A 26,436-nucleotide genomic window follows, 5' to 3' on the forward strand; every position below is an offset into this window, starting at 1 on the left:
TTGTCACCAAAGAGATATCAAATCGTATCTAAAAATTTCTGTATTATATTATCGAAAATATGTATAAATAATTATATTCACCCAGAAATTTACCCAGCGACTGATTGACTGATTGAATTAAATACCTGATATAGTAAATTAATAGTATGAAGAATAAAAGAAATCTTAATATCTGAATTGAAGAGAGCAATCGATAGTGTTTCTACTCTCTGCAACCGATATTAAACGATCTCTCCATAATCATCTGAAGGGAGTGCCGAGTTTAGTGAGCTAAGTAAATGAGAGGTTATTGAAACATACAGATTGGACACAAAAATATAGAATAAAGAGAATGACAATGAGAGAAGAAAAGCCTTGATATTATTTAAAGAGAAGTGATAAATTCCGGCATAGACTAATCCTGGAATAGTAATGAATACTTATGAATCTACTTAAAAAAAAAAAAAACAATTGTCCAGGAGAAGGAAAGTAAAGAAGCAGTTTAGAAAGCCTTTTTTCCTTTTGAGCCCATAGACATAATATGTAATGTAATAGGACATATTAGTTGTCAAATATCTCCCTTCGGCTTTTTTGCTCCAATTAAAATATGCGCCGTTTCGTTCGATAATCTGTTTTCATCTAGACAGCAAGCTCATAATACCCCCCTCGTAGAATCCCCCCTCCTTATTTGCGACGAACTCGAACAGCCACTTTTCACAAGCTTCTTTTGAGTTCAACTTTACACCGCCAAGGGCGTTCGCCATGGACAGGAGCAGGTGGAGATCACTTGGCGCTATGTCCGGGCTATATGGTGGATGCGATAAAACCTCCCATCCGAGCTCCCGTAGCTTCTGACAAGTCATCAATGAAGTGTGTGATCTGGCGCTGTCCTGGTGGTACACTACACCCTTCCTGTTGGCTAATTCTTTACGCTTATGGTCGATCGCCTGTTTCAAGCGGTCCAGTTGTTCGCAGTAAATGGTAGAATTAAACTGGTCATATGGGAGCAGCTCATAGTGGATGATTCCCTTCCAATCCCACCAAACACAGAGTAAAACCTTCCAGGCCATCAATCCCGACTTGGCCACTGTTTGGGACGATTCACTGGCCTTCGACCACGACAGTTTTCGCTTGATATTGACGTATGTGATCCATTTTTCGTCGCCGGTCACCATCCGCTTCAAAAATGGGTCGAGTTCGTTCCGTTTCAGCAGTCCAGAAGGGTTTTTTGCGTCAAATCATGCGGCACCCAAACATCAAGCTCTTTTGTGTATCCAGCCTTCTGGAGATGGTTGAAAATGGTTTGGTGACTAACTCCCATCTCCTGGTCGATGTTACGAGATGCCACATGCCGTTCTAACTCGATGTATTCCATGACTAGAAACAAAACACCATTAATCTCACGGAACGTTTCTCTAGCGGATTTGCCTTTAACGAAGGAAATCTTTAAAATAGCGCGAATTTCGGCATTAGTGAACTCCTTGTTTACAGCGTTGTACATAGCGTCGTTTTGTAGGTTATGTCAAGACCTTTGAAAGATATATAGTATAGTATTGCCAGATATGAGCTCTGTAGCGCTTTATACATAGTCGCGAATTTCAAAAGACAAAAAGGCGGAAGGGAAATATTGATGTTGGCGATTGACAACCTAATATATTACTGTATGGAATATTGGAACTATTAAGAAGATATGTTATCCGACGCAATCATGTATTGTTCGAGTAGAGAGTAAAACTCTTACGGCAGAGTCGGCTTTTACACTTAGTATATTCTATAGTAGTGCAGTGTTTAACATACATAGGGCGCTGCTAAATTCAAATACAAGCGAAAAACTCTTTAAAATGTGTTCTGATTACTTTTATGCACAAAATCTAAATAGATAGTGGTTAAAATAAATAGTGGTTATAGAAATGCTAATATGAAAGGGAGTAATAGATAGGTAATTTAAGCCAAATTTTCATGCATAATGATGCCGGAGGATCTATGATAAATATACTGTGAACATATTTTCAGATTAATACTTGAATGTCAAGAATTTGGCCCAATCACAGTCGAAGGCTATACTGAGACTACAGTTAAACTGAGTATTATTTTCTTTTTTATACAATCTGAAACACGCTACATTAAACTCTATCCTCAAATTATATACATATTTTATGCGTGATGGAATTACAAAAAAAGAAGAGGTATTAAAGCAGAATATCTACTAAAAAATATTATATAAATATACACATATGTGTAAATCATTTGCTTTATGCGAAATAAACACAAACCAGTAAACATCAGCAAATCAACATTTGTGTTTATGCGACAATTTTCCATTCATAAAAACATATACACACATGAAAATTTTATTTAAACACACACACACACCAACTTGACGGCAGAAATCACATGTGAAAAACACATTTGCAAGCCACAATCGCGCGGTTAGTTTGTCAAGCAGTTAGAGCAAAAGCTTTAGTTCCGACGCAAATAAAGCGTCAAAGAAGAAAACTAAAAGCAAGTGTAATGCCGCAAAGCGACAGTTAAACCGTTACTTATGTATGTATGTAGAGAGTGATGTGAAGTGTAAAGCAGAACTGCGCGGCAGGGCAACAACAGCACTGCGGTGAGGAAGTCATAATGGTAGCAGCAACAATTTGAAAACAGCTTTTCTTTAGCGCTTTTTGTACACAACGCGCTCATCAACGTCACTTTTCAATGGGCATATTTCAGCATTTCATTTCCTCAACGGCCCCCATCCCCTGGCTAATGCGCGAATTTATCATACTTCCGTTTTGACAGTGTTCACTTGCGCCTTTGTATTTATGAATGAGCTTTTGTAGCTGCTTAAATTTGCTTTGGCCTTTTTTGTGTGTGTGCACTTGAAGCAGACGTTTCATATTTGTACAAAAACAATTTTTAACTTTTTCTTCTACAAAAATAATTTTTTGCTTTTTCTGCCAAAGCGAAGCGGTTTGTAAGCCTCACTTATGGACTGTCGTATAAATATTTAGATTCCTATTTACATAAGTAAACATATATATGTATAGATTTTGTTTTTATAGGGTGTACTTTTAGTGGTATAAATAAATACATTGTTCTCAGTGATAGCTGTCAAACTAGCTGTCAAAGTAATGACATATTTTTGACATTTATGAACCCCACTTTGAAAAATAAAAAAAACATGGGAACTACTTTAAGCATCGTAGAAATCTCTTTTCGAAATTCGAGAAGAAAACTTTCATTACCATTCTACAGTAAAAAAAAATCGTATCCACCTTAGTACCACCCTATTGTACATGTAAAAATAATAATGTATTTATATATTTCCTGTTTCTATTATTTTGAACGTAGCTATAATAATTTCAGCCATAACAGCATTCACCAAGGGATTAAGATTAATAAATAATATATTCACTATATTCTCTACCTACCTTTAAGTGCCACCCTATTGCACAAGTACATATACATAATAATCATTTATTTACTTATTCACTAAATTTCGTGTTTTTTCGCCTCTCTTTCGTGTCATTGCAGGAAATTTCGTTTTATTGTGGCGACGCGGCATCAACGTGCTCACTGCCTCCAATATAATGGTGACAAGGGATGAGCGCATAAGACTGATAGACGGTTATAATTTAGAGATATCAGATTTAGAGCCACAAGATGCTGGGGATTATGTATGTCAAATCAGTGACAAAATAAATCGTGATCAAGTGCACACTGTGGAAATATTGGGTAAGTCAGAGCACAATGGACAGCCACTTACTTATTCGCTACACACAAACATACATATACATATATGAGTACATACACATATTTTTCTAGTGGGTATGAACATTATGCCCAGTGGCAATATAAGCAACAACTACAATGTCATATAATATCGCATGCGAGCATTGTGTGAGCAATCTGTTACAACAACATACACAATTGCCCATTGTTATGGTGTGTTCAAGTAATAACGTGTTGTTGTAGTGCTATCTCTAATGCCATCGCATACAACAAACAGAGGAGTGAGTTAGCGCTTGAACATTCGTTTTTGTGGTTTCATTTGACCTTAACAAAGTATTTTGCCATTCATGGAGGCAAGGTGATATTTATTTAGTCAGAGATTTGAGTATTAAACAGTTTTTTGCTCATTTAATTTCCCCTAGATTTAATTAGTAAGAAAATTAATGTGAAAATTGCAAGTGGAGTTGTTAAACTTCTTTATAATGAATTAAATATTTTTTTGAAGAGGAAGTAGGCACGTTAGTAAGTTGGATCATATTGTGTAAATTACAATGAGGGTAAATTAGATTTCGATATAATATTGGATAATTTAAATACAAATTTTTAGAGCTGCCACATGTTTCAAATTTTAGGCCAAAAGTAAGAAAATAATATTAAAAATGGGTGTATGAAACTGAAGCTGTAGTAAGAATTAGAAAAAATAGAAATAGGGTTGCCACCTGTTTAAAATTTTTAAGTCAAAACTAAGAAAATATTATTGAGAAACATTGCAAGGTGTATACAAAACTGAAGAGAATTTTTGCAAAAAAAAAAAAAAATCAGAAAAGGGTTGCCACGTGTTAGAAAATTTTAGGCCAAAAAACAAATAAAATTATTAATAAACATATCAATGTGTGTATAAAATTAAAGAGCTTGTAAAATTAAAAGAAAATTCTGTATAGCGTTGCCACCTGCTTGCAAATTTGAATCAAAAAATAATAATATTGAGAAAAATTGCGAAGTGTGTGTACACCAAGATTTGTTTGAAAAAAAAAATTAATAGGGTTGCCACCTGAATACTAATTTTAATTAAAAAAAAAAAAATAACCTAATTAAAAAAGATATATATTAAAATAGAGGGAATTCATTAAAAATTTAAAAAATGAAATAATTCTTTATAAGTAGAGTTGCCATATCAAAAACATATATTCAATTAAATTCTACAAATTTTTCAGTACCACCGAGCGTGCGCGCTATACCCACCTCTGGTCAGTTGCAGGCACGCAAAGGGGGCCCAATCACTTTGGAGTGCAAAGGATCTGGAAATCCTGTACCATCCATTTATTGGACAAAGAAGGTGAGTGGTGTGTCTTAATATTAAAAAACTGTTATGTTTATAATTTATGAAGCAAGGAATTTACAAATTTAGAAGGTTTCTTAAGGAAAAGACTAGAATATTACATTTTGAACCATTAAAAATTTTATCGAGAATTTCAAAACCCAAAATGTATGTGGAGTTATATACGAAATAACTTAGTGCATATATTAAATATAACGGTTACTGAATATATGCACAGCAGCGCGCTCAACTCGAACTAATGCACCTCAATGATTTCATTGAATTTACTGCGATCGAAATGCCACAAAAGCACATACATTGATGGACATTTATGTAAGCGCACGTGAGTGAGTGAGCGTATCTGCATGAGCCGGGATATGAACACTCAAGTAGGACACTGTTGACTTAGTTCACAACCAAAAGACAATGTAATAACGTAATCACTTAAGCATTTTACGTGTGTAAGCAAACGTCGAATGACCACAAATACAGACACGAACACACTTAAAGCCAAAAACAAAACACACTTCTAGTAACTATCACACTTGAGGCAACAACAAGCAGCACATCAATATTGTGGTGTATGTACTTATACATACATACATGTAAGAGTGTGTGCTTCATACGCCCAAAATAATATTGTAATTTCTATCGGGATTGCAGTTCCTGGCAGCAACAACTGCCAGATAGATATGAGCACCTATACATATGTAGGTAATGCATGCATTGGTGCAAACTCCGTGTATGTATCTATGTGAGTGTGAATGTTTCTATGCCCCTCGTTTGCTGGTTTATGCATATATTAATGTGGTCGGCATACATAAACGCCTCGGTCTTGCCATAGCACTCATATACACACTCGAACTTGAGTGTGCTTGGTTCCAAGCCATTGTGGTCCAAAGCTTCACTATAGTCGAGACACGCAAAACAATAATAAAGACAACCACAAATCCTTGATGGGTTTTATGCGTGCTTGAATTGAAGTTTGCATATGTGGGTTGGCTGGCTTCGGTTTGGGTTGAGTGCGCATTGAGTGTGCCAGTTTATGCGTGTGTGTGTTGTGCAGATCGTTATAATTATGCGATTTGGTTTTCCATGGTTTTCCATGGTTGTGCATTAATGCTTGTAAATTGCATATGAACGCTTTTGTTACAACAATGTATTTGCAAGTCCTTTTCGCAAGGGCTTTTGGGGCTTAAACGACTTACGTTGTAAAATGCTGTTGAACATAAATGTTTAAAATTGCACTAAATTACAGTTTATTTGGAATTGTTTTTGAAGATTCAAGTACTTTGTTTTATAAGGTTGTTGGATTTAAAGATTTCACTGCAGCTTCATATTAGAGTTTGCTTTAAATATTCTCGAATAATGGAGTGCAAATAGTTTCGATTATAGCGATAATTACAGCTATAGTTATAGCTAAGTTAAGAACCTGTCTCCAGCGGAAGGTATGTTATATTTCCTCTTCATTGAGACTTCGTCGGCACCGACTGCTTTATGGTGAGAGTCTGCCACTACCATGCAATTTGATATTTATTCAGTTGGACCGAAATAAAGTTAGGTTGTAATGATACTCTCAATGAAGCATTGACACTTAGGCTCAACTAACACCGGATTAGTCAAGGCGTCTTTTCTTATACGACATCAGCCCATAGCTTCATATGTGACAACCCGCAACGAATAAGACGAAACAAAAACGCATGTTTGCTTAGTGTGGGTTAAAGCAAAATACGTTTTTGTGTCTTATTAGTCAAAGATATCTCTGACTTATACGGTGTGGGTTGAGCCTTAGTAGTTACGAATCGAAAAATATTATTTGGTGTGAAATGTTATCTTTATATATAAGAAACCCTCGAAAGCTCGAAGTGTCTGTAGAAAACGTTTAACTTTAACTTTCATTGATAAAACTGAACTAGACATTCGATGTTGACTATCTAGCGGAGAGCAAAATTATTGAACAAATAACCAGCTACATATGAGATCATAAGTGACTTGCAAATCAAACGGATTAAGCTTTTCACATTAGCCGACATGGAGTTCGTTGAGCATGCTTTAAATGCTATCCATAGTATGGAGGATTGAATACCACTTTAAGTCCACTATAAACAGTATGATAATCTGAAGTTATATCTATGTCACCATGTTTAAATTTCAAATTTACGGAATTATTATGGACCCGGTTTATTATCCCACCAACGACTTTTAACTTTACAACAGTCTAGACGAGAAAGACATCTCAACTCACTTTCATACTATAAGTGATACAATTTTAGAATCGGAGTGACGTTAGGCAAGAGTTATTGATTCTGATCCTCCAGGCAGAAGAACAGACATATTATGTAAACAAATCGTGGTGCCACAAGTCTTGAAAAGGATCTATGAAGTTCCTTTAAGCTACTGTTTATGAAAACGAAAAAAAAAAAAAAATAGCAAATATCATTCGTCCAAGTATCTCCAGTACCAGGTGGAATTCTTGTAGATTGGTGAAAGAAATGATAATAATGTGGTTGCTGAATGGATACATGTGAGCGCTATTCTCTTTAAGAAAGACCAAGAAGGGAATTTGCCAATATGAAAGGCTTTCTTATCGCTACCGATAGGAGTTTACTATAATTTCCATTTTGTTAAAAACGTGCTACTTTCTTTAAAGAGATCTAAGAGACGATGTTTCTCTTAACATATTTGTGAGCTCTTGAAATCAAATCCGATACATTCGTTTTCATCTAGAAACACAACCAACCCTTCAACTAAACTCTGCTTTTAACACCACATTAACCTAATGAATGTGTACCCCAAAGCTACTCCATTATTGTGTCTAACACTAAGCTTTCCTTGAACATTTCAACGTCATCTCTGCTACAAGTAACTGTGTCTACAACAACAACTAAGTAGTGTTGCACAGTGTTCGTGTATTGCTGCACACTCATTAGCACTGGCCAAATGATTACAAAGAGGCGAATGAAAGCATCACATATCTCACTTGATGTGATACAATCGCAAAGTCAGTCACTTTTACTGGAAAGCCAATACCGACTCGGGTAATTTCAATTAAATCAAACCTGAAAACGACAACAAGAAGCACACGCAATTGGTTTCGACCAAATGAAACGTAGAAATACCCTTAGCTAAGCAATCGATTCTTGGAAATCAGACCATGATGGACAATGAATAGCTATGGACTAACGAAAAATTATACGTCTGGGCAATGTGCAACGACATTGAAATTGAGTTGCCACAAAGAGATCTTGTTTGGCTAGCCTGTTCACAGCAGAGGTCAGCAGGGTGCATTGCAACATTAGCTCATTGTGTGTTCATTGTTTTGACATTACTCAATCGAGATCTCATATGTATGTATGTCAGTGGGGGTAGAGGATGATATTGCAAAAATTTAATACTGCCGAAATGTAAAACACGAAAATATTTCGAAATTTTAAGTACGAGTGAATTGAAATTGAGTTTAATAACTTATGTTAAGTCAAAGCCTTTTTACACAGGAGCTAATTGATCAATTAACCGGCATTTGCTCGATTGAAGAACTGATTTGGATCGATTTAAAATACAAAATGAAAATTTAATTTTTCTATATTTAAATCGAGTTGAAAATGAAATGCAACTCTGCGCAAAGAATGGGAGTTGTTGTCCAGTAGCAGTAATACCACTCGACGGTAGATGTCGCTGCTGGAAATAATGGTTGTGGTTATTGAGCAAATAGCAACCAGCTGTTCCAACTTCTTATGAAAAGCAAAAAAAAAAAATTTAAAAGAGCTGTTCGATTATCGAATAGCCGGCAGTGCGAAGGGCAAAAACTGGTTTCTCAATTAAAATTTTAATTGAACAATTAATTTGGCTGTGCGAAAAGCCTATTAGCAAGTTAAAGCGGAGGGTCCTACGTAAATTGAATAGAAAATTACAGAGAAGAATTTGACGTAAATGTTGGAAACAGTTAAGGCAGGCGGATTCTCAAGATATGTATATCTAGATTCAGAAATTTCAATTATGAAAATCACTTTTCTCAATTAAGATGGCGTACCCTCTTCGTATAAATTAACGTATTGTTAAAAAAATTGTTTCGATCGGGTCGGATATATAAATATCTTTTATTAGACGGTAATTCTAAAGCTCGCTTGAGAGGCATGTTTGCTTTCGAGCTATTGAAAAACTATTAAAAACTAATAATCGTCCTCACAAGCAGCCTCAATCATTAGGATTTTGTATTTCCTAATTATTACGCCGTTCACACGAAAAATGCTTAAGCCTTTTGAAAAATTCAGCAAAAGAATTTCGACTTACTTTTCTTTGTGATCACACATACAATCTTCACGGCATGGAAATTCGTGTATACTTCAATTCCTTTGCGCCTAAGAAATTTTTCAATTTGGCACAGTTCAACGTTTTACTTTGTCAAGCTATCAGAGAAAAATGCCAACTCCATTACGGCCGACACAAAGTGAAACACGAATAGCAGTTGTGTGTCTGCCGACACATACGTCTTCATGTAGAGTGCCACACTGCCACAAAGAGCGTAATGTACTGGCTAACACACAGGCATATTGTTTACCAATACGACAATATAATGCCGCACTTAGTACACTAAATCACTGTCAGGCATAAACTGGTTCAAAAATGTCAATGAAGTCAATATGTCATACACTTTGCCACGTTCGCAAAACGCAAAAGCAAAGAAGTCGAGGCAAATATTGCAACAACACATCCATACACGCTCATAACACCAGCTGACTTGTGGCAGTGGCAAATGATGTATGTACTACGAATGCTCGACGCTGTGGCTGGACAAAGCGTTGCACTCACCTGAGCTGAGCTGAGGTTAGTAAGCGACAAACAGCCAAACCGAAAACACAAGACAAATAGCTACGGAAAGGAGGGTGTTTGAGTATGGAGAGTAGAAAGTGTAGAAATAAGTGAAAAATACTGGCAACAGCGGACTGACAGGCGGCAGCAGCAGTTGGTGCAACAACAATAAACAAAGCAACTGCCAAATTGTAATTAATGTGAGTCCAAGGAGCTACACAGGAACATAGAAAATAACAGAAACTCACACACACACATTCACACGGCTTGCCAGCGACAGCTGTTGAGGATTACTGATTTTCTAATTTTTCGTCTATATTTTGCCTTCACAGGTGATGAAGTGCAGCAGCATGGCGTTGCAATGTGTTTTTCACAAACATATACACACACACACATGCCTTTGCATGCAAATACTTCCACATTCAATCGAAAGCCAAATACCTGCTTCGAAGCTATATGCAATCAGTACTGAGACTCTTGCTCCAACAACCAACCAAGCGCCACTAAGTCACTGCTGCTTTTGTGGCATGCCACATGTTGTCTGAGGCTATGCTATTTTTACGTTTCTCGCCAACGGTATTTCCTTTCGATTTATTTGCATTCATTCCACGTCAACGCAGCGATAAGCTGTCGTCCATCTCAAGAGTGGCTCGAGCGCCTCACCTTGTACGCGCACGTTCACATCCATATGATACACGTAGCATAATGTGTGTGAGTAGTAGTGTAGCATGGCTGGGGTGTGGCAGGAGTACCAGTTGACAGTCTTGCTGAGCTTAACATTTCAGCAGTTGCGCGTGTGAGAGAGAGTGTAAGAGTGCGCGTCGTTTGTTCACTGGCGCTTTCAACAGGCTTTAGCGTACTACCAATTGCAGGGGATCATATACATATATACGAGTATAAGTATAGTATGAATAAAAACACTCTATATTTTTCAAAATATATGAGAAGTGGTACTACCAGCAACTTTTCGATTTGTGAAAACTCTGCGTCTCCCTCCAATCTTTTTCATTTGCTTCCGATTCTGTCTTTTTTCAAACAAGAAATTTTTTGTCTCCAATTTCGTTTGCATTCTTCACTATCCCAGTTTGAATGGTAAAGCATCCGCGTCTGGTTCTAACTGCATTATAATATATTGAGTACTTTGTCTGCCTTCAACTTAAATGTATACATCTTCATATTCTCTGCCTGTGGACTCTTATTGCATTGAAATTTTGTAATTGAACCACATACCATTGCTGTACTGTACTGTACTGGTAAATTATTCAGGTATTTATTGAATGTGAATCCACATGACCCGCAGTATTACTACACAAAACTCGTTCGAACTCAAAGCTTCACAAAAACAAGAAATCTAATGGTTCGACTTTCCGACTAATAGAGGCTACTCCATTTCATTATTGGGTCTACTACTTTGCTTTCGCCATTTTCCAATAGATGTCTCTAGGGTCAAGCACTGGTCGATTAAATCGATTTTTTTTTTATATCGATCTTGGACATTTGTGTCAACATTAACCTAAAACATGTAAGGAAAGGCTAAGTTCGGGTGCAACTGAACGTTTTATACTCTCGCAATTTATTGAAGAAATTTTATTAAGATAACATACAAATTAACCCATAAATTCGGCATAAAGTTGAATAGAAAAACGAAAATCGTCATATGTTTATATTATATGAGGGCTTAGGTAATTCCTGAACCGATTTCATGCATTTTCACCAGCAAGGTACATTATATCGCCTAATTTGTAATTTCTCACATATTAACCAATACATATATGCGGAATAAAGGCCACCGTATTTTTGAAAAACCTATAATTAGATATATTGGAGCTAGGATATGTTATAAGAAAACATTTTCCTCTGAATTACATTAAATTATCTGGGAGATTTACCCATATTTTCGGTTAAAATTTATCCTTAGGCGCTGAGTTCAACATGTTCGATATCTGGGGCATTGAAAAGTTATGATCCGTTTTCGACAATTTTTTCGCAAGTGAAGCCAGAGATGATATGCACTATTTGTGTAAATTTTTCTTCTGCTATCTTCATTAGTTCCTTATATGTATATTATAAAGTAAAGGAATGATATGGAATTCAAAATTGAGTTATATGGGAAGTAGTCGTGATTGTCAGCCGATTTCGCCCATTTTCCACACGTGTCATCAGGATGTCAAGAAAATATTATATACCGAATTTCATTGAAATCTGTCGAAAATTTCCTGAGATATGGTTTTTGGCCAATAAGTGGGCGACGCCACGCCCATTTTCCATTTTGTAAAAAAATCTGAATGCAACTTCCTTCTGCCATTTCTTCTGTAAAATTTAGTGTTCTGTTGTTTTCCGTTAGTGAGTTAACGCACTTTTAACATAACCTTTGTATGGGAGGTGGGCGTGGTTATTATCCGATTTCAACTATATTCATGGTGTGTGCTGGAGTACGTAAGGGAACCGACTACAGAAAGTTTGGTCTACATAGCTTTATTGGTTTGCGAGATATATACAAAAAATATATTTGGGGACGGGCCACGCCCACTTACTCAATAAAATTACATCCAAATATAGATTCCCCTTCCTAGTGCGATCTTTTATACAAAATTTTACTTTTATAACTTTATTTATGGCTTAGTTATGACACTTTAAATGTTTTCGGTTTCCGCCATTTTGTGGACGTGGCAATGGTCCGATTTCGACCATTTTCAATACCTCAGGGTGCTATTGAATTTACCAAGTTTCAGTAAGATATCTAAATTTTTACTCAAGTTGTCGCTTGCATGGGCAGACGGACAGACATCCGAATTTCAAATCCACTCGTCATGCTGATTATTTATATATATATAATCCCATATCCAATTCTTTTATTTCTGGGTGACACAAACAACCGATATGTGAACAAAACTATAATACTCTTTTTAGCAATTATGTTGCGAGAGTATAAATATATAGCATTTGGAAAAATAAATTATTCCAACTGCTCAAAACTTTGTTTAATTTAAGCATTTTAAAGACAATAGTATTGTCACTGGCATTATCTTCTAAGCAATCGCATCATATATTATTGTGATCACATAATAACTTCAATGAAATGTTGGAATTCAACCTACGAAACAAGCGTGTAAAAAACAACTAAATTCGAGTATTTAAATTAATATGAATAGAAAATAGTACAATTATCTACTCTATAAATATCAATATGCATATAATAAATCTTTGATTGCGAAGAAAATAAAAAAATAAATCACTTTTCATTTGTTTGCACTTTCATAGAGTGGCGCTGGCAAGTCATCAGCTCGCATTGGCGACGGTCCAATTTTGACACTGGAGAAACTCGAGCGTCAACAGGCTGGAGTCTATCAATGCACCGCAGACAATGGAGTCGGTGAACCGGTCACAGTCGACATGCGTTTGGATGTTCTATGTAAGTGTATTTGAGTAATTTGTTTTTTTTTTTTTCAATTACAGCCGGACATTAGGCATTCAAGTGTAAATTTTGAACAAATTACATTTTCTTTTGTTATACATATGGTTGAGTGTACAAATGAAAAAGGAACTTAATAGATTTAAAAAACAGACAAATGAAGTATAATGCTCCTTTTTGTATATTATTAAAGGTTCTTTGTTAAAATTAAAGTAAATTTAGTTTAATGTATGTTAGCTTAATTGAAGGCGTTTTGAGAACTGCAGAGATTTCTGTATTTTTCACGAAAGCTTAAAAGCTCAAAAGCTTCCTAAATTCGTTGCTCGAATAGCTTAAAGCTCATAAAAGTCGCCTTTGCATTTTTGAAAATAAATTAGAAGATTTTCAAGTGACTGTAAGTACTGTTACAAAGGTGACGAGTATGTAGAATTTTTAAAAACAAGTCTTCCAGTATAATGTTGCCTAAAAGCTTTCTCAGTAATGCCTTTGCTAATTTCTTTCTAAATACGATTAAGAATTTGATTTATTACTGTTGAATTTTTCTTCAAGTGGAAACCGAGCTAAGTGACGGCGAATTCAGTTCATTTGTTTGAGTTTGATTTCTGGGACCTACCTATTGCCGAAGTGACAGATCTCAGATACAGTTCCAGGTCCATTCGGATTATGGGAACCATTTTCAAGTAAACACGGTGACAGGGTTCCGCCAGCTGAAAGGCCCTGTTAGAGTACTACTTCGCTAAAGACACTAACCAAATTCATTTAAGCTTTTAAAGAAATCCTTCAATTCCTTAATTATCGTAAAAAGAAACATTCCCTTGAAAAAAAAAGAAACCTACAAATCTGGTTCATTGCATTACCTGTCAACTATCTTCTGCACACATTTGCAACAAAATTTCGTATTCCATGAAAAGTAAAAATATGAAGACTACTCCTTGCGGCAAGCAACCAAATCCACTGCCACAATTCGATTTAGTTATGTTCGCAGTCTTCAACGCTTTTTGTTACCGACATTTCACCATTCATCAAAAGCGCGTTGAGACTTTCAAAAATTCACTTTTTTTGTTGTTGCTTTTTTCACAATGTGCCCGTCAACTAGTGCGACGACTTTCTGGAATGATTATGCGCTTCGGAAGATAAATGTACAAATAATTTAAGGCAGCGGGAAAAAGCTGAAGCAAAGAGAAGAAGAAGAAGCAGGAGTAGGAGAAGAAGCGAAAGACACACGCAACACACATATGATTTTGTATGTGTGTGTGTGCTTGCAACTCGCTTTTCCCACGCACAACACTTTAGACTTGAGTGGCATGAGAAATTTCTTCGAGGAATACTCGTATGTTGCAACGTGGCGAAGGAGCCGATCTGGAGTGCGAGCGCAGAAATAGCTAAAAAATTTTAAGTGGCAGCATTGCGCGATATGCAAATAACTTGCCGTAAAGCGATAAAAAACGACGCCAAAACGCAGACGAAAATGCTAAAAAGCCAGAGCAGGTCGTTTGCGAACGGAGTTTGAGGAGTCCACAAAACACAAAAAAAAAAAAAAAATCAACTAAAACGAAGCATGAAGGCTTGTGAAAATATATGTTTAACGTACAGTAAGCAATAGAAACGTCTCAATGTGTGTGTGTGTGTGCATTCACTTTGCTCATGCAACGCCACATATCGCACTCTGCACATTCATTCCGGCGAACAATTCGCTACGCTGCATGCCTCATTCAAATTGAAAAGTGGAAACTTATATTTGATAAATCAGTTGGAAATTTCATGAATTCTCACATGCGAACAATACATATTTTCTGTCGGTTTTTTTATGCCGTTTCAGCGGTAATTGTATGCAGCGCTCTCATAATATAAGAAATTCTGAGCATATTACTACTTTTTGTTGCAAGGAAAAAAATAGTTTATAAGCGCACGTTGCAATTTCAGCGCTTAACGAGTCTCTCATGTGCAGATAAATGATTTCTTACGTCTTCTTATTACGCCCTTTTTACGTGCTATACTACCATATAACTGTATAGCGCATGTGCTTGCCGCTTGGTTTGGCGAAAAATGCTGAGATAATTTGACAATTATTACATTGCTTTTATTATCCTGCCAATTAAATTATTTTTGCTGAAATATATGCGTTTTAACAAACTTTTTTCTCATAATTTTTTCGTGTAGATCCGCCCGATATACAAGTGGAGAAGTCATGGATACATTCTGGTGAAGGTTTCGAAGCAAAACTGGTATGCATAGTCTACGCTGATCCGGTAGCCACGGTGAGTTTTCAGCAGTATTAATGTAAATAAGTTTCGATTTATTATGAAATTTTTCTTGTTTAAAACATTTTTTTTATTTTTTACTCAAAAGTTACTCATACGACGTGGCGCACACTTTTTGGCCCGCAATATTACAGTAGACCCATGAACTGTTAATTTAAAGACTCTGTTTACTTTATTGCAATATATACAACTAGATTAGATAAATTAAAGAGTTTTGTATAAATTAAACTGTCCAGAGGCCTCGTTGCTGTGACGTCATTCTAAAAGTGCGTCTTAATTGTACAAGGACATGGTGTCCTTTTATATACATTATTACAAATTAATAAAAATTAATAGCATTTTAAAGAAAATTTTCCTTTTTTAATTTAAAAATACACATACAACTTCAATTAAACTAAAGGTTTAATAAAATCTAAAACTCTTTTGGCAACTTATATAGACTTTATCTTTTTCTCTTGGATTGGGTTTTACTACAAACTCTACTTCAAGCAAAAAATTTTTGTTTTCATTTTAAATATACATTTTTTTTATTAATATATTAGAATATATAGCAATGGAATGATTTTTTTCTCCTCAAAAAACGACTCTTTAAACTAAGATCTAATATTACGCATACGCCATGGATCATTGCTTTTACACACCCTGCTGGTCATAGGTTAGACGCACCCATTTTTTCCTTAAAGAACCCGTTATATTTACTACCAAGTATGTTTTAGATGAGTAAAACCTTTTTCTTATGAAAGTTCAAACCGTGTTCGATAAAAAATCACGCTCATAGTTGCTTGGCTTGTGCAAGCATAACTGTGATTTCAATACTTTAGAAACTTCGATGAATCCACATGCGCTTTCAGTTGGTCATTGAATTAGACGCACTTAACGGTTTTTTTTTTGTCTTGTATAAAAATAAGTAATTATTTTCATGAATAAAAGACGTAATATTAAGATATCAATTGTTTTTTAGCAATATTTGAAAAAAAAACAATAGAAAAAGGTAATGTTTTAAACCTATTGAAACGCCTAAAAATATACTTCTTTCACTCACAAAGGCTATTGAATCGAAATATTGAAAAACAAATAAAGTGCCGTTCCAGAACTGTTGATAGATGTTTAAAAGATCCAGAGGAATATAAAAAAAATTTAAACAGCGAAAACAACACGATCGGATCATAAAATTGTTAGAATTGGTTACAGTTCCAATAAGTCGGCATTTAAGATCAGTTAATAAACCTTAGTAAACAAAAACTTGTCAACCATTCCACGTGCAATCAGAAATGGAAAACATCTTTAGCGTCTCAAAATGAATAAATATCCACTTCTGGATACCATTCATAAAGAAAAACGGCTTCTATTTGAGGAAGAGTAGTTACTTGGAGTGTTCATTCCGACACAAGACTCATGGATCGGTGATAAATTGTTTTACGTTTCATGATTTATGCAAAGAAGAAGGGTGTTTATTGATCAGAAAACGAAAATTGAGCGGTTCAAAACAACATTAGAGTCAGTTTTTTCAATTATTAAAAGATCTATCTCATGGATTTTTCAACAAGATTCATAACGCTCGATTAGTCACTTATTCGGGTAAAGACGTTAATATCATAACTTGACCACCATATTCTCCGGATCCTAACTTGTTTGAAAACATTTGGAGTTGGCCTTCATGTAAAGTTTATGAAGGAGGAAAACAATACGAAGATAAAGAACCTTTAATCGTAGCAATAAAACTTGCTTGAAGTAGGAATTCGCTAAATTACATAGACTCTCTGTATCATTCAAGGACGAAACAGATATATGAAGTTATTGCCAACAAATTAAGTAGTACACTTTATACAATTATTACAATATATACAATTATTTGAAGTGCCTCTATTCTAGTGACTAAAAAAATATGGTCTTTTTTTAAATTTTCTTAATGTTTGAAAAACACAATTTTTTTAGTTTTTAAAATATTTAGAATATTATCCCTGATATATCATTGAATAACCATGGATTTTGCATATCAACCATTATTTAATTGTATCCAAAATAAAAGTTCTACGCTGAATACTATTGTAAGTACGGATGCGTCTAACCTAGTGAAATCTTGGATATTTAGAAAATCTTGGATTTTTTTAGATAAATTTTCGAACTTTATTAAGTTTATGTAACAGAAAGGATTTTTTAAAATACAACAGTAGGTTAATATTAACGGTTATATTTTATGCACTCGAGAGAATTTCAAGATCTGGTGTGATGGGTGTAATAATTGAAAATCAGGAAGTCAACAGCTATTTCTGTATCTTGGAGGAAGTTTAACTTCTACATATCCACAACTTACATTATCGCACCAAAAATTTGTCTCCCACCGCATTTCTACACATTCAAAATTTCCACACCTATGGTCTAACGCAATAAGAAAAACTATTTTTTCAACATGCAGTTGGATGAAATCACCGTCCTTCCGATCTCAGTAATAATATAAATAAAACTACAAAATATAATAAAAATCGAATATTTCATTCCAAAAGAGTCAAGCTTAATTACCCGTTGAGTTCAATTCAGTTATGGACCTTCCGTATTTTCGAAGTTTTTTATTTTTTGGTTTTTGTATATTCAACAATTTTCCATTAAAACTTCTTCCTTACACGTCAATTACTTTTACGAGCTTAATATCATTAGTCTGTTTTGCTTGAGCACACCAAGAGAGACATATATATGTGTGTATGTATGAACACGCACAGTGCGACTCAACAGATTTGGACCGCAATTCGTACACATTTTTTATTTTTGAGGGACTATAGACAAGGGCTCTTAAAATTATTCGATTAACCTGAAAACCGATTATTCGAATATCCGGTTTGTAACCGTTCGTACGAATATTAACCGGTTAGTACTATTCGATTAGTCGCAATGTTACGACTATTTGAAAAATCGTTCTACTATGGTTATTCGAATAGTTGTTCTGCTGCGACTATTCTAATAGTTGCTCCGCTGGGAGCATTTGAATAAATGAAAATTGTTTGAAAATAGTCGAAAATTAGCGGTTAATCGAATAGTCGATGACTAACGATTATTCGAATAGTGCAAACCGAATATTATTATTCGAATATTATTATTCGAATATTATTATTCGAATATTATTATGCCCTATTCGGTTAGTCGATTAGTCGAATACCAAGAGTTCTACTATAGACCTTTTTAAATAATTTTAGTAAATTTAGTTGAAATTCTTGTTATATTAGCAGCGTAAAAAACTTGCTCTTCATGCACTAATCTAGTATACTTAAGCAAAATTCTTTCTTTCTCAACGCTTTCTAACCTAACATTACACATATTATAAACATACTTATGAAATCACTGTTGTTGAACATGCCACCTAACCTAACTTTTTTTTGCTTTTTTTTACTTCATCACAGGTGTCCTGGTACCAAAACTCATTTCCGATACAAACGACCGATAGGCGAATTATGTCAACAAGAGGCAATCGACACACGCTCACCATACGCCACATACAGCAGGAGGACTTTGGCAACTACAGGTGAGTGATGAGTTGGACAAACTCGTATAAATAAATAGAAAAGTAAATAAAAGTGAGGAGGAGTGCAAAAAGAAGACACAAAATACAGCAACTAAAATAAAGAAAATCAAAAAACAAAAAATAAAATAAATAAATGCAAAGAGTGAGCGAGACAAAGGCAAGCTGCTGATAACAGTAAGACTTAGGATAGAAGGAAGTCAAAAGAAATGGAAACAAAACAACTAAAATATATATAGTTACTTGCCACTGGCGCTGGATGTGCAGCGTTGACTCTTTGCTTTGCAACAAATCATTGTTCATGCTCTGGTCCGTTCGCTTATTTGCTTGTTGCCGCTTGTGGCGCTGATTTAGTCAATCGAGTTAGTACTTTTTTGTTTTGTTCAATACATTTTTTTTTTGTTTTTTTGCTTTGGTACTTGTTGGCTTTGCTTTTGGTACTTTTTTTTGTGTTGTTATATACCTGCCTTTGTCCGTCCTCCAACAGCAGGACAAAGTTTTCGCAGTCAAATCATGGATACTGTCATCTGACTTTCCATTTACTTGCCACTCATACTTGCGCCACTCGTCAGCGCAAGTCAATGCCGCCAGGTGATACCACGAGCGTGTGCTCTTTTATACATATATGTGTGTGTTTGCAGTTATTTATAGATGTGTATGTGTGCGTGCTCACGTCATGCATGTGTGGGCAGCGTAACTTTTTCACATCAATGTCAAACTGTCTGCCTCAAAAGCATAATAACGAAAGACAAAATGTGAAGAAAAAAATGTTGGGTAGAAAATAATGGAAAAGCAACACCACACAAATCAGACGAACAACAAAGCGGCAAAGTTGAAAGTCCAACGGAAGTTGCCATATTGGCTGCTGCTAAGTATTTCGCATGAAAGTTAGACGTCGACGACGCCGATGACGACGGCATCGAGATTAGTGAAGTGATGTGAAGTTCAAGTTAAATCTCTGACACGCCAATGCGCTGATTGACATATATGTAGTATATGTGGATGAGTGTACATATATATGCATCTATTTCCAAAGATATATGTGTGTCTGTGAGCTTAATTGGTAACATATGTGTACCTGTGCGGGCGTTGTCCGCTATCCGTTGTCTCTGCATTGACTCCGCTGGCTTTTGAGTAATTTTGTGTGCAACGGGGTTGGTGCTGTGCGACGTCTGCTTTGACTGTCTGTGCCAAATCGAAAAGGAAATTACATTTTCGCTATGAAATTAGTTTTTAGTTGAGTATGTGTAAAGTCCTCTCAATGCAGTAATCTGGTGTATCTGCTGTTGGATAAGCCCGTGAGGAAAGCAATAAATTAATTATCAACTTAAATGTATGTGCACACATGAACTTGTATGCTGCAATGTACTAAAGAGTTTACGAGATATAAGGCGTACATATAGCATAGAATGATTACAGTATATGAAATTGATGGAGTGGTCGTTTTCAATTAATTGCTACTTACAAGTATATATTTGGCAATGAGGTACTTTTTACACAATTCTCTCATTAATATAACTACTAGTAACGCCATCTAGTAGCTCAAACGAACATCATAAGTGCATATTAAATATTTTTGTATTAAATTTCATCGCAGAAATTACATACGAGTTCACATACACAGTGTTTCTTCAATATGGAATAAGAGTTTAATTTTTCAAATAGGCAAAAGTGAACTCATTCACTGAAAATTGCTTCAATTCTTCATTAAAAAATTATAGAAATAGTTTTTATGTGAAACTAACCATTTTCTTAAACTTATTTCGTCCATTAAATAACAGCATATTCGGATCGATCATGTCCCAGATTATTCAAATACATATACTGAAAAAAAATTAACGCGGAGTATATTTCAAATGATTAGATCATGAAGGAACCCTATCCTTTTCAAGATATTTCAAAGATTTAACTATCTGTTTCATGATCGGCCAATCGGAGTTCTGCACAGGCATTGAAGTTCAGTTTGAGCTATTAGTTAAATTTGAATTATTGTGTCTCCCAATATCTTCCAAGGAAACATGCCTCAGTTCGAGAGACTCGACAAAATGTCATGAGTTTTTTATTTAAGCGGCCCACCTACACTCAAATTTTTTGTCGTACTGTGTGTCAAACAAGAATTTAATTTGCCCACCAACGAGTACAAACATTTCTTGCGAACAACATGTGTAGAAACGTGTAAACATTTCGTTTAAGCGTTTTCATTCGAATCCAATTTTTCATATGGATTTTCGTGCAAACACTGCCATCCACTGTCGAATTTGTTCTCCAGAACACATGCAAGATAGAAAATTTACAATTTGGTCGAACAAAACGTGACACACACAAAATTTGAATACGAACACTGCCACCAACGCTTTAGATTAGAGTACTAGGAATAAATGACGATCTACTTAATAGATGTGAGATGAACCCTTCCATATTTCGATAGTTGAGATCTGAATTTTTTCTTTCTTAAAAATATAACGCTTTTGGAGTGCTCATCATCTGGCTTATATTGATTGAGTTCCAAGACCTGTTCATCTTATTGGCATTTTCGATTCCTTCTATACGTTAAAAACTGGGTACCAAAATAATATTTCAGAAAAATATAATAATAGCCTCTGACAAAATTTTACGTAGCGTGATGACCCCATAAATTGCAATATTTTTTGACTTTCGATACATTTGCTGAAAATATTAGATCCAGCATATTGAAACGAGCCTCTCAATTGTTATTTGAGACAAATGATTGTCTGTTCGTAGCTTTTGGAATGTCTTCATTTCATATGGATGATATATTCAGCCTTATTGTATTGCCTTAATTTCATGTGAATGACATTCCCAATCAAAAAACTCACACATTTGTGTTTTTTGTAACTTGAATTTCACATGGGGAAAATCTCTCATATTCGAAAATTTTCCCTTATTGTAAATGAAATTTTGTTCATATGAAACAGTAAAATTTGTTCACAAAATCAATTGCAGGGAACAAGCATAAATATTAACAATTTAATCAATATTAACAATTTTTTTAATATGAACCAAGGGTCTACGTTATACTAAGTAGCCCTTTGGCTATACAAAACTAAAGTTAAACTAATATACGGTGGGATCCTTGTGTGGTGCAGACTTCAAAACGCTTCACGACTATTTTAGCGTTTTTTAAAGCGCAAGTAGATGCTTAAAGGTAGCAACGGATCTATTGTTTCGAAGGTAGCATCCTTCGTTAAGTGACGATTCTCTCTAGTAGTTAGAGCTCGAGGCTGGTAAGGAAATGGCTACCGTCACATTCAGACGATACCGATTTGACTAGTTTGGGTGCCAGGCCACAGAGGAATACCAGACTAAGACTGTAAGGCTGATAATTAGCTTTCAAGGCTAGGTACGTTTGTACTAACTACTGTAGAATGGGAGCAAGTAGGAGGACTACCTATTCTTTTGTGATATTTTACTAGACAGTCAGGCTCCAGCTGAACTCTAGTCAGTCGCAAGAGCCTGTTGACCCAAAGAAAATCGTGAGACGTCTAGCTCTCAATAATACATTATTATTTGAAGGGGTCATTGTTCCATTAAAAATTTTACCGGATGCTAGTTGCAGAAGTTTTCTAGAAGAAGAATGTTCCACCTATGCGAGATCGATACTAAAATTGCTTGAATCTTTGTTTTTTAACTACCTTGTGAATTTCCGGATTTAGAAGTAAAAAACATATGCAGTTTTGTAGTCGATTCACGGCGCATTGACGAGTCCTAATATCTATTTAGGGTTTTTCTGAGTTCACAAAGGACTATACACTGTAAGGTCTGAGTGTATTCTTTTTCTTGTGGGGAACAGGTTTTGGTAGAAAATCCTAATATATGTAGATCCCAAAGAAAATAAGAAGAAAGTACATGCATTTGAAAAGCAGCATAATTCCCTCGATATATTGCGACCACCATCGATTTCGATGGGAGAATATAACAAGAATGCTACTCAATGTGCATCCGATAAAGTACTTTTCGTATATAATCTTTAAGATACCTAAGTTTATATAACTTGAACATGCAGTAGGCAATATATGATTTTGGACTAGTTGTTTTCTAATGAAGAATGATACTATTGAAGTAACTCAGGAAGAAACTTTCGATCGTAAAGCAAAATTTGTCGAAAAATTCATTATTTTTATATACAACACTCCTTCGCAACCTTAAGTACTGTTACCTACAGTTATATTGTGCGTGCTACTGCTTTAGCAAATAAAGCAAATAACTTTAATGTGGTCAAAAACAATTTTCCAACCATAATTTATTATGGCAAGCGCTGACCCTTTTCCACGTGTACATAAAAAAAATGAAATCAAAAGCACATTTTCGTGATTTACACACACACACCTGACGGCGCCATTACTGTCCCCAAAAACATTAATGGGGACGACAGTTAAAAAAGTAGGACCAAAGTATGTATGGGAGAAAGTAAAAAAAAGTACTATAAACTTTGGTTGGTAAAAAAATATTTTGCGTTAAGAATGTTGGTATATAATATTTATACATATATATATATAGTACTTATATATATACATATATCTATATGTCCACTTGAAATTTATTAACATTAGTTGCTTATTGTGCGCTCTACGCTTAATTCCCCTTTTCATTGCACCATTTTATTTATACTTTTAATCCACTCAACGCTCACAACAATAACAATAACAACAATAATAACAAATAAATAATAAATACCAATTACCCATTGCAGCTGTGTTGCCGATAACTCACTCGGACGCTCGCGCAAGTACATGGAGCTGTCTGGACGCCCAGGCCCAGCTGAATTCTACTCACCGAAATGGGGTCGCTCATCGGACAGCTACAATCTGACATGGAAAATAGATAGCTATCCACCGCTGCAGGAGGTGCGTCTGCTCTACCGCCGTGTATTGGTGAGTGTATTCAATGTGATATAGTTGTTGTATTTGTATATGGCATAAACGAAAACTAACTAAAAAACGTATACATAAAAAGGATGCAAATAAAGGGTAAAAAAAAGAAAATGAACCTAGAAAATGAAAGTAAACAAACGCGAAATGGTTGGCATAGAAAAGTGCAACTAAAGTGAAATTGTTGCAATATTTGCAAGTGTATGTCTGTGTGTGTGAGTGTAAATTTGTACAACAAATAAATAAATTCTGTGCAAAGATAAAGCATAGCGACGAGCACTGTATAGAAGTATATGCAAACACAAACACACCCATACACCGGGTAACTGTAAATTGCAAATATTGTAGCTACAATTCACCAAAAACAAAAAATAAAACAAAAGTATTGACAGCAACGCCGTTGACCCATTTATTTCTCAATATTTTATTGGTTCGGTTATAAAAAAGTAAAAAAAAAACAAAAACAAACCAAGCGTTCGAGTAAAAGCGAAAACACACAGTTATATTGGCAAATCGAAAAATGCCGAACATTTGAAATATATTTCTAGTTTCGCGATTTTTATTTCACGTCGCTTTCTTTTTGTGACTTATTCTTATGTAATTTGTACCGTTATGCATTTGTTAAAGCAAATATTGCTCTTAACCACAGTACAGTTATTTTTCGATTTCATTTTTATGGCAGAGCTTAGTTTCACCTCGTTGCAATGCCAGCACGACGCTCAAATGCATGGATATGTGTGTGTATATGTGCCTGTGTGTTGGTCTCCTAACCATAAGCTGGTTTTGAGTGTTTATTTATTATGCAGATTTATGGTAGTAATTAAGTGGGTTACGATGTTTGTTTAACAAATTGTGGATTTTTTTAACATAAAAATAATAATAAATGCATAAAAAATAATGTCATTGCAATTGTGGGTCGTTAAAATATTCATTGAAATAGGAATTGTTTGTTTACTCATCGCTAAGGTTGAGGCTAACTGGACCAAATTCCGGATTGAGATTCTTGAAAAGTTCGTTAAGTTAAATATCGTTTTTGGAGAACTAAATTGGCTCAAAATAATACAAAATTGCAAAATATTTGAAAAAAAAAATTATTTCGATATGTTAAAAAAAAGGAGTTGCCACCTGTCTCAAAAATTTTAATGTACTCAAATATTATAAAATATGTGCCAGACATAAAAATATTTGCTGAAGTTTATACACAAACTATTTTCTTTTTGAAGGCGTTGCCACCTTTGGAAAAAAGTAAAACTGTATTAAAAACTTAAAAAAGTGTGTGTTTAGACTTCAAGTGTTTGAGTTATAACTAGTTACACAAGAAAGAAGAAGGAGTATAATAATTTAAATTAGCCTCAATCAAGCTGTCTCATTCCTAAAAATGCTAATATCCTTGCTTATAGCCTTTTCGCACAGCCAAAATAATTTAATGCATTGAGATTACAATTGAGAACGATTAACGATTAGTTGTTAGGCATTTTTGTGTTTGTTGTTTCTTAGAAGTTGGCCAGTTTCATCAGCTGTTTGCTGTGTTATCTATATCCACAACCAAATTTACAGTGTAAACAACAAGTAGCTGAGCTGCATTACTGCTTCAACTCGATTTGTATTCGATTAAAAAGTGATGTAGTAAAATAAGAATTTTTTTTAGTATGGTAAATCGAACTAAATCAGCGCATTAATCGAGCAAGGGTCGGTTAATTAATCAATTAACTGCAATGCGAAAAGGTTATTATTTGATTAAAAATCAAGCTGAAAATTTATTTTTCAATTAACATCACCAAAAATAAAATGCTTGACAGACCGCTAAGAAAAGTTAGAGCAAGCATGTTTTTAAACTTTATTTGTTAATATGATATAAAATTAGATAATTTACTAATAGCCTTTTTCACACAGCCAAAGTAATAGATCAATTAATATTTTGATTGAGAAACCAGTTTTTGGCCTTCACACTGCCGGCTACTCCATAACCGATCAGCTGTTATACATTTTTGTTTTTGCTTTTCATTAGAAGTTGGTAAGTTTCATCAGCTGATTGCTATTTTTCAGCAGCGACATCTACCATCGTGTAGCGTGAACAACAACTCACAGACAAAGAACGTGTATATAATTTCAAGTATGGTATTTGCCACAGAGTTGCATTCCATTTTCAAGTCGATTAAAATTTAATTAAAAATTGGTGTAGATTTTTATTATTTTTGTTTGGTAAATCGTTCTTAATCAGCGTTATAATCGAGTAGAGTACGGTTAATTGATCAATTAGCTCCTGTGTGAAAAGGTTATAAAAATCGTTAATTACACACTGAACTACTAATTACTCCAAGCTTCTATATTTATTCCTTGAATTCTCTTTACACTTATCCAAAAAATAGCTGCTTAATATGAAACTGAATCGTATGTAGTTCAACAGTCTTATAATTTAGTCAATTCACAAAGGCAATAATTGGAAAGCTTTGAAAAAGCTCTCGAAGCTTCATTTGCCCTGACGAGCACAAGTACCTATTTACTTACTCAAACTTTGAGAACAAATATAAAAGAAA

The 26,436-nt window shown here is 34.9% G+C and overlaps 1 protein-coding gene and 1 long non-coding RNA gene across 4 annotated transcripts in view; one reads left to right on the forward strand and one right to left on the reverse strand.

Moving 5' to 3' along the window:
• Positions 1 to 26,436, forward strand: part of LOC105209508 (limbic system-associated membrane protein) — a 229,007-nt gene that overhangs the window by 195,816 nt on the left and 6,755 nt on the right. For both annotated transcript variants that reach the window (XM_054228208.1, XM_054228215.1), the window contains 6 exons: positions 3,502 to 3,702; positions 4,914 to 5,035; positions 13,088 to 13,238; positions 15,399 to 15,496; positions 18,892 to 19,013; positions 23,722 to 23,902. In XM_054228208.1, coding sequence (XP_054084183.1) covers positions 3,502 to 3,702; positions 4,914 to 5,035; positions 13,088 to 13,238; positions 15,399 to 15,496; positions 18,892 to 19,013; positions 23,722 to 23,902 — 875 coding nt within the window. The remainder of the gene's footprint in view (positions 1 to 3,501; positions 3,703 to 4,913; positions 5,036 to 13,087; positions 13,239 to 15,398; positions 15,497 to 18,891; positions 19,014 to 23,721; positions 23,903 to 26,436) is intronic.
• Positions 1 to 26,436, reverse strand: part of LOC114803656 (uncharacterized) — an 84,616-nt gene that overhangs the window by 27,684 nt on the left and 30,496 nt on the right. The window contains exon 3 of one of the 2 annotated variants that reach the window (XR_008470649.1): positions 19,254 to 20,195. The exons of the other annotated variant lie outside the window; for it this stretch is intronic. This is a non-coding gene — a long non-coding RNA (uncharacterized LOC114803656). The remainder of the gene's footprint in view (positions 1 to 19,253; positions 20,196 to 26,436) is intronic. 2 annotated transcript variants of the gene reach the window in all.

The sequence above is a fragment of the Zeugodacus cucurbitae genome, chromosome 2 (genome assembly GCF_028554725.1).
Source record: "Zeugodacus cucurbitae isolate PBARC_wt_2022May chromosome 2, idZeuCucr1.2, whole genome shotgun sequence".
In the NCBI taxonomy this organism is placed as follows: domain Eukaryota; kingdom Metazoa; phylum Arthropoda; class Insecta; order Diptera; family Tephritidae; genus Zeugodacus; species Zeugodacus cucurbitae.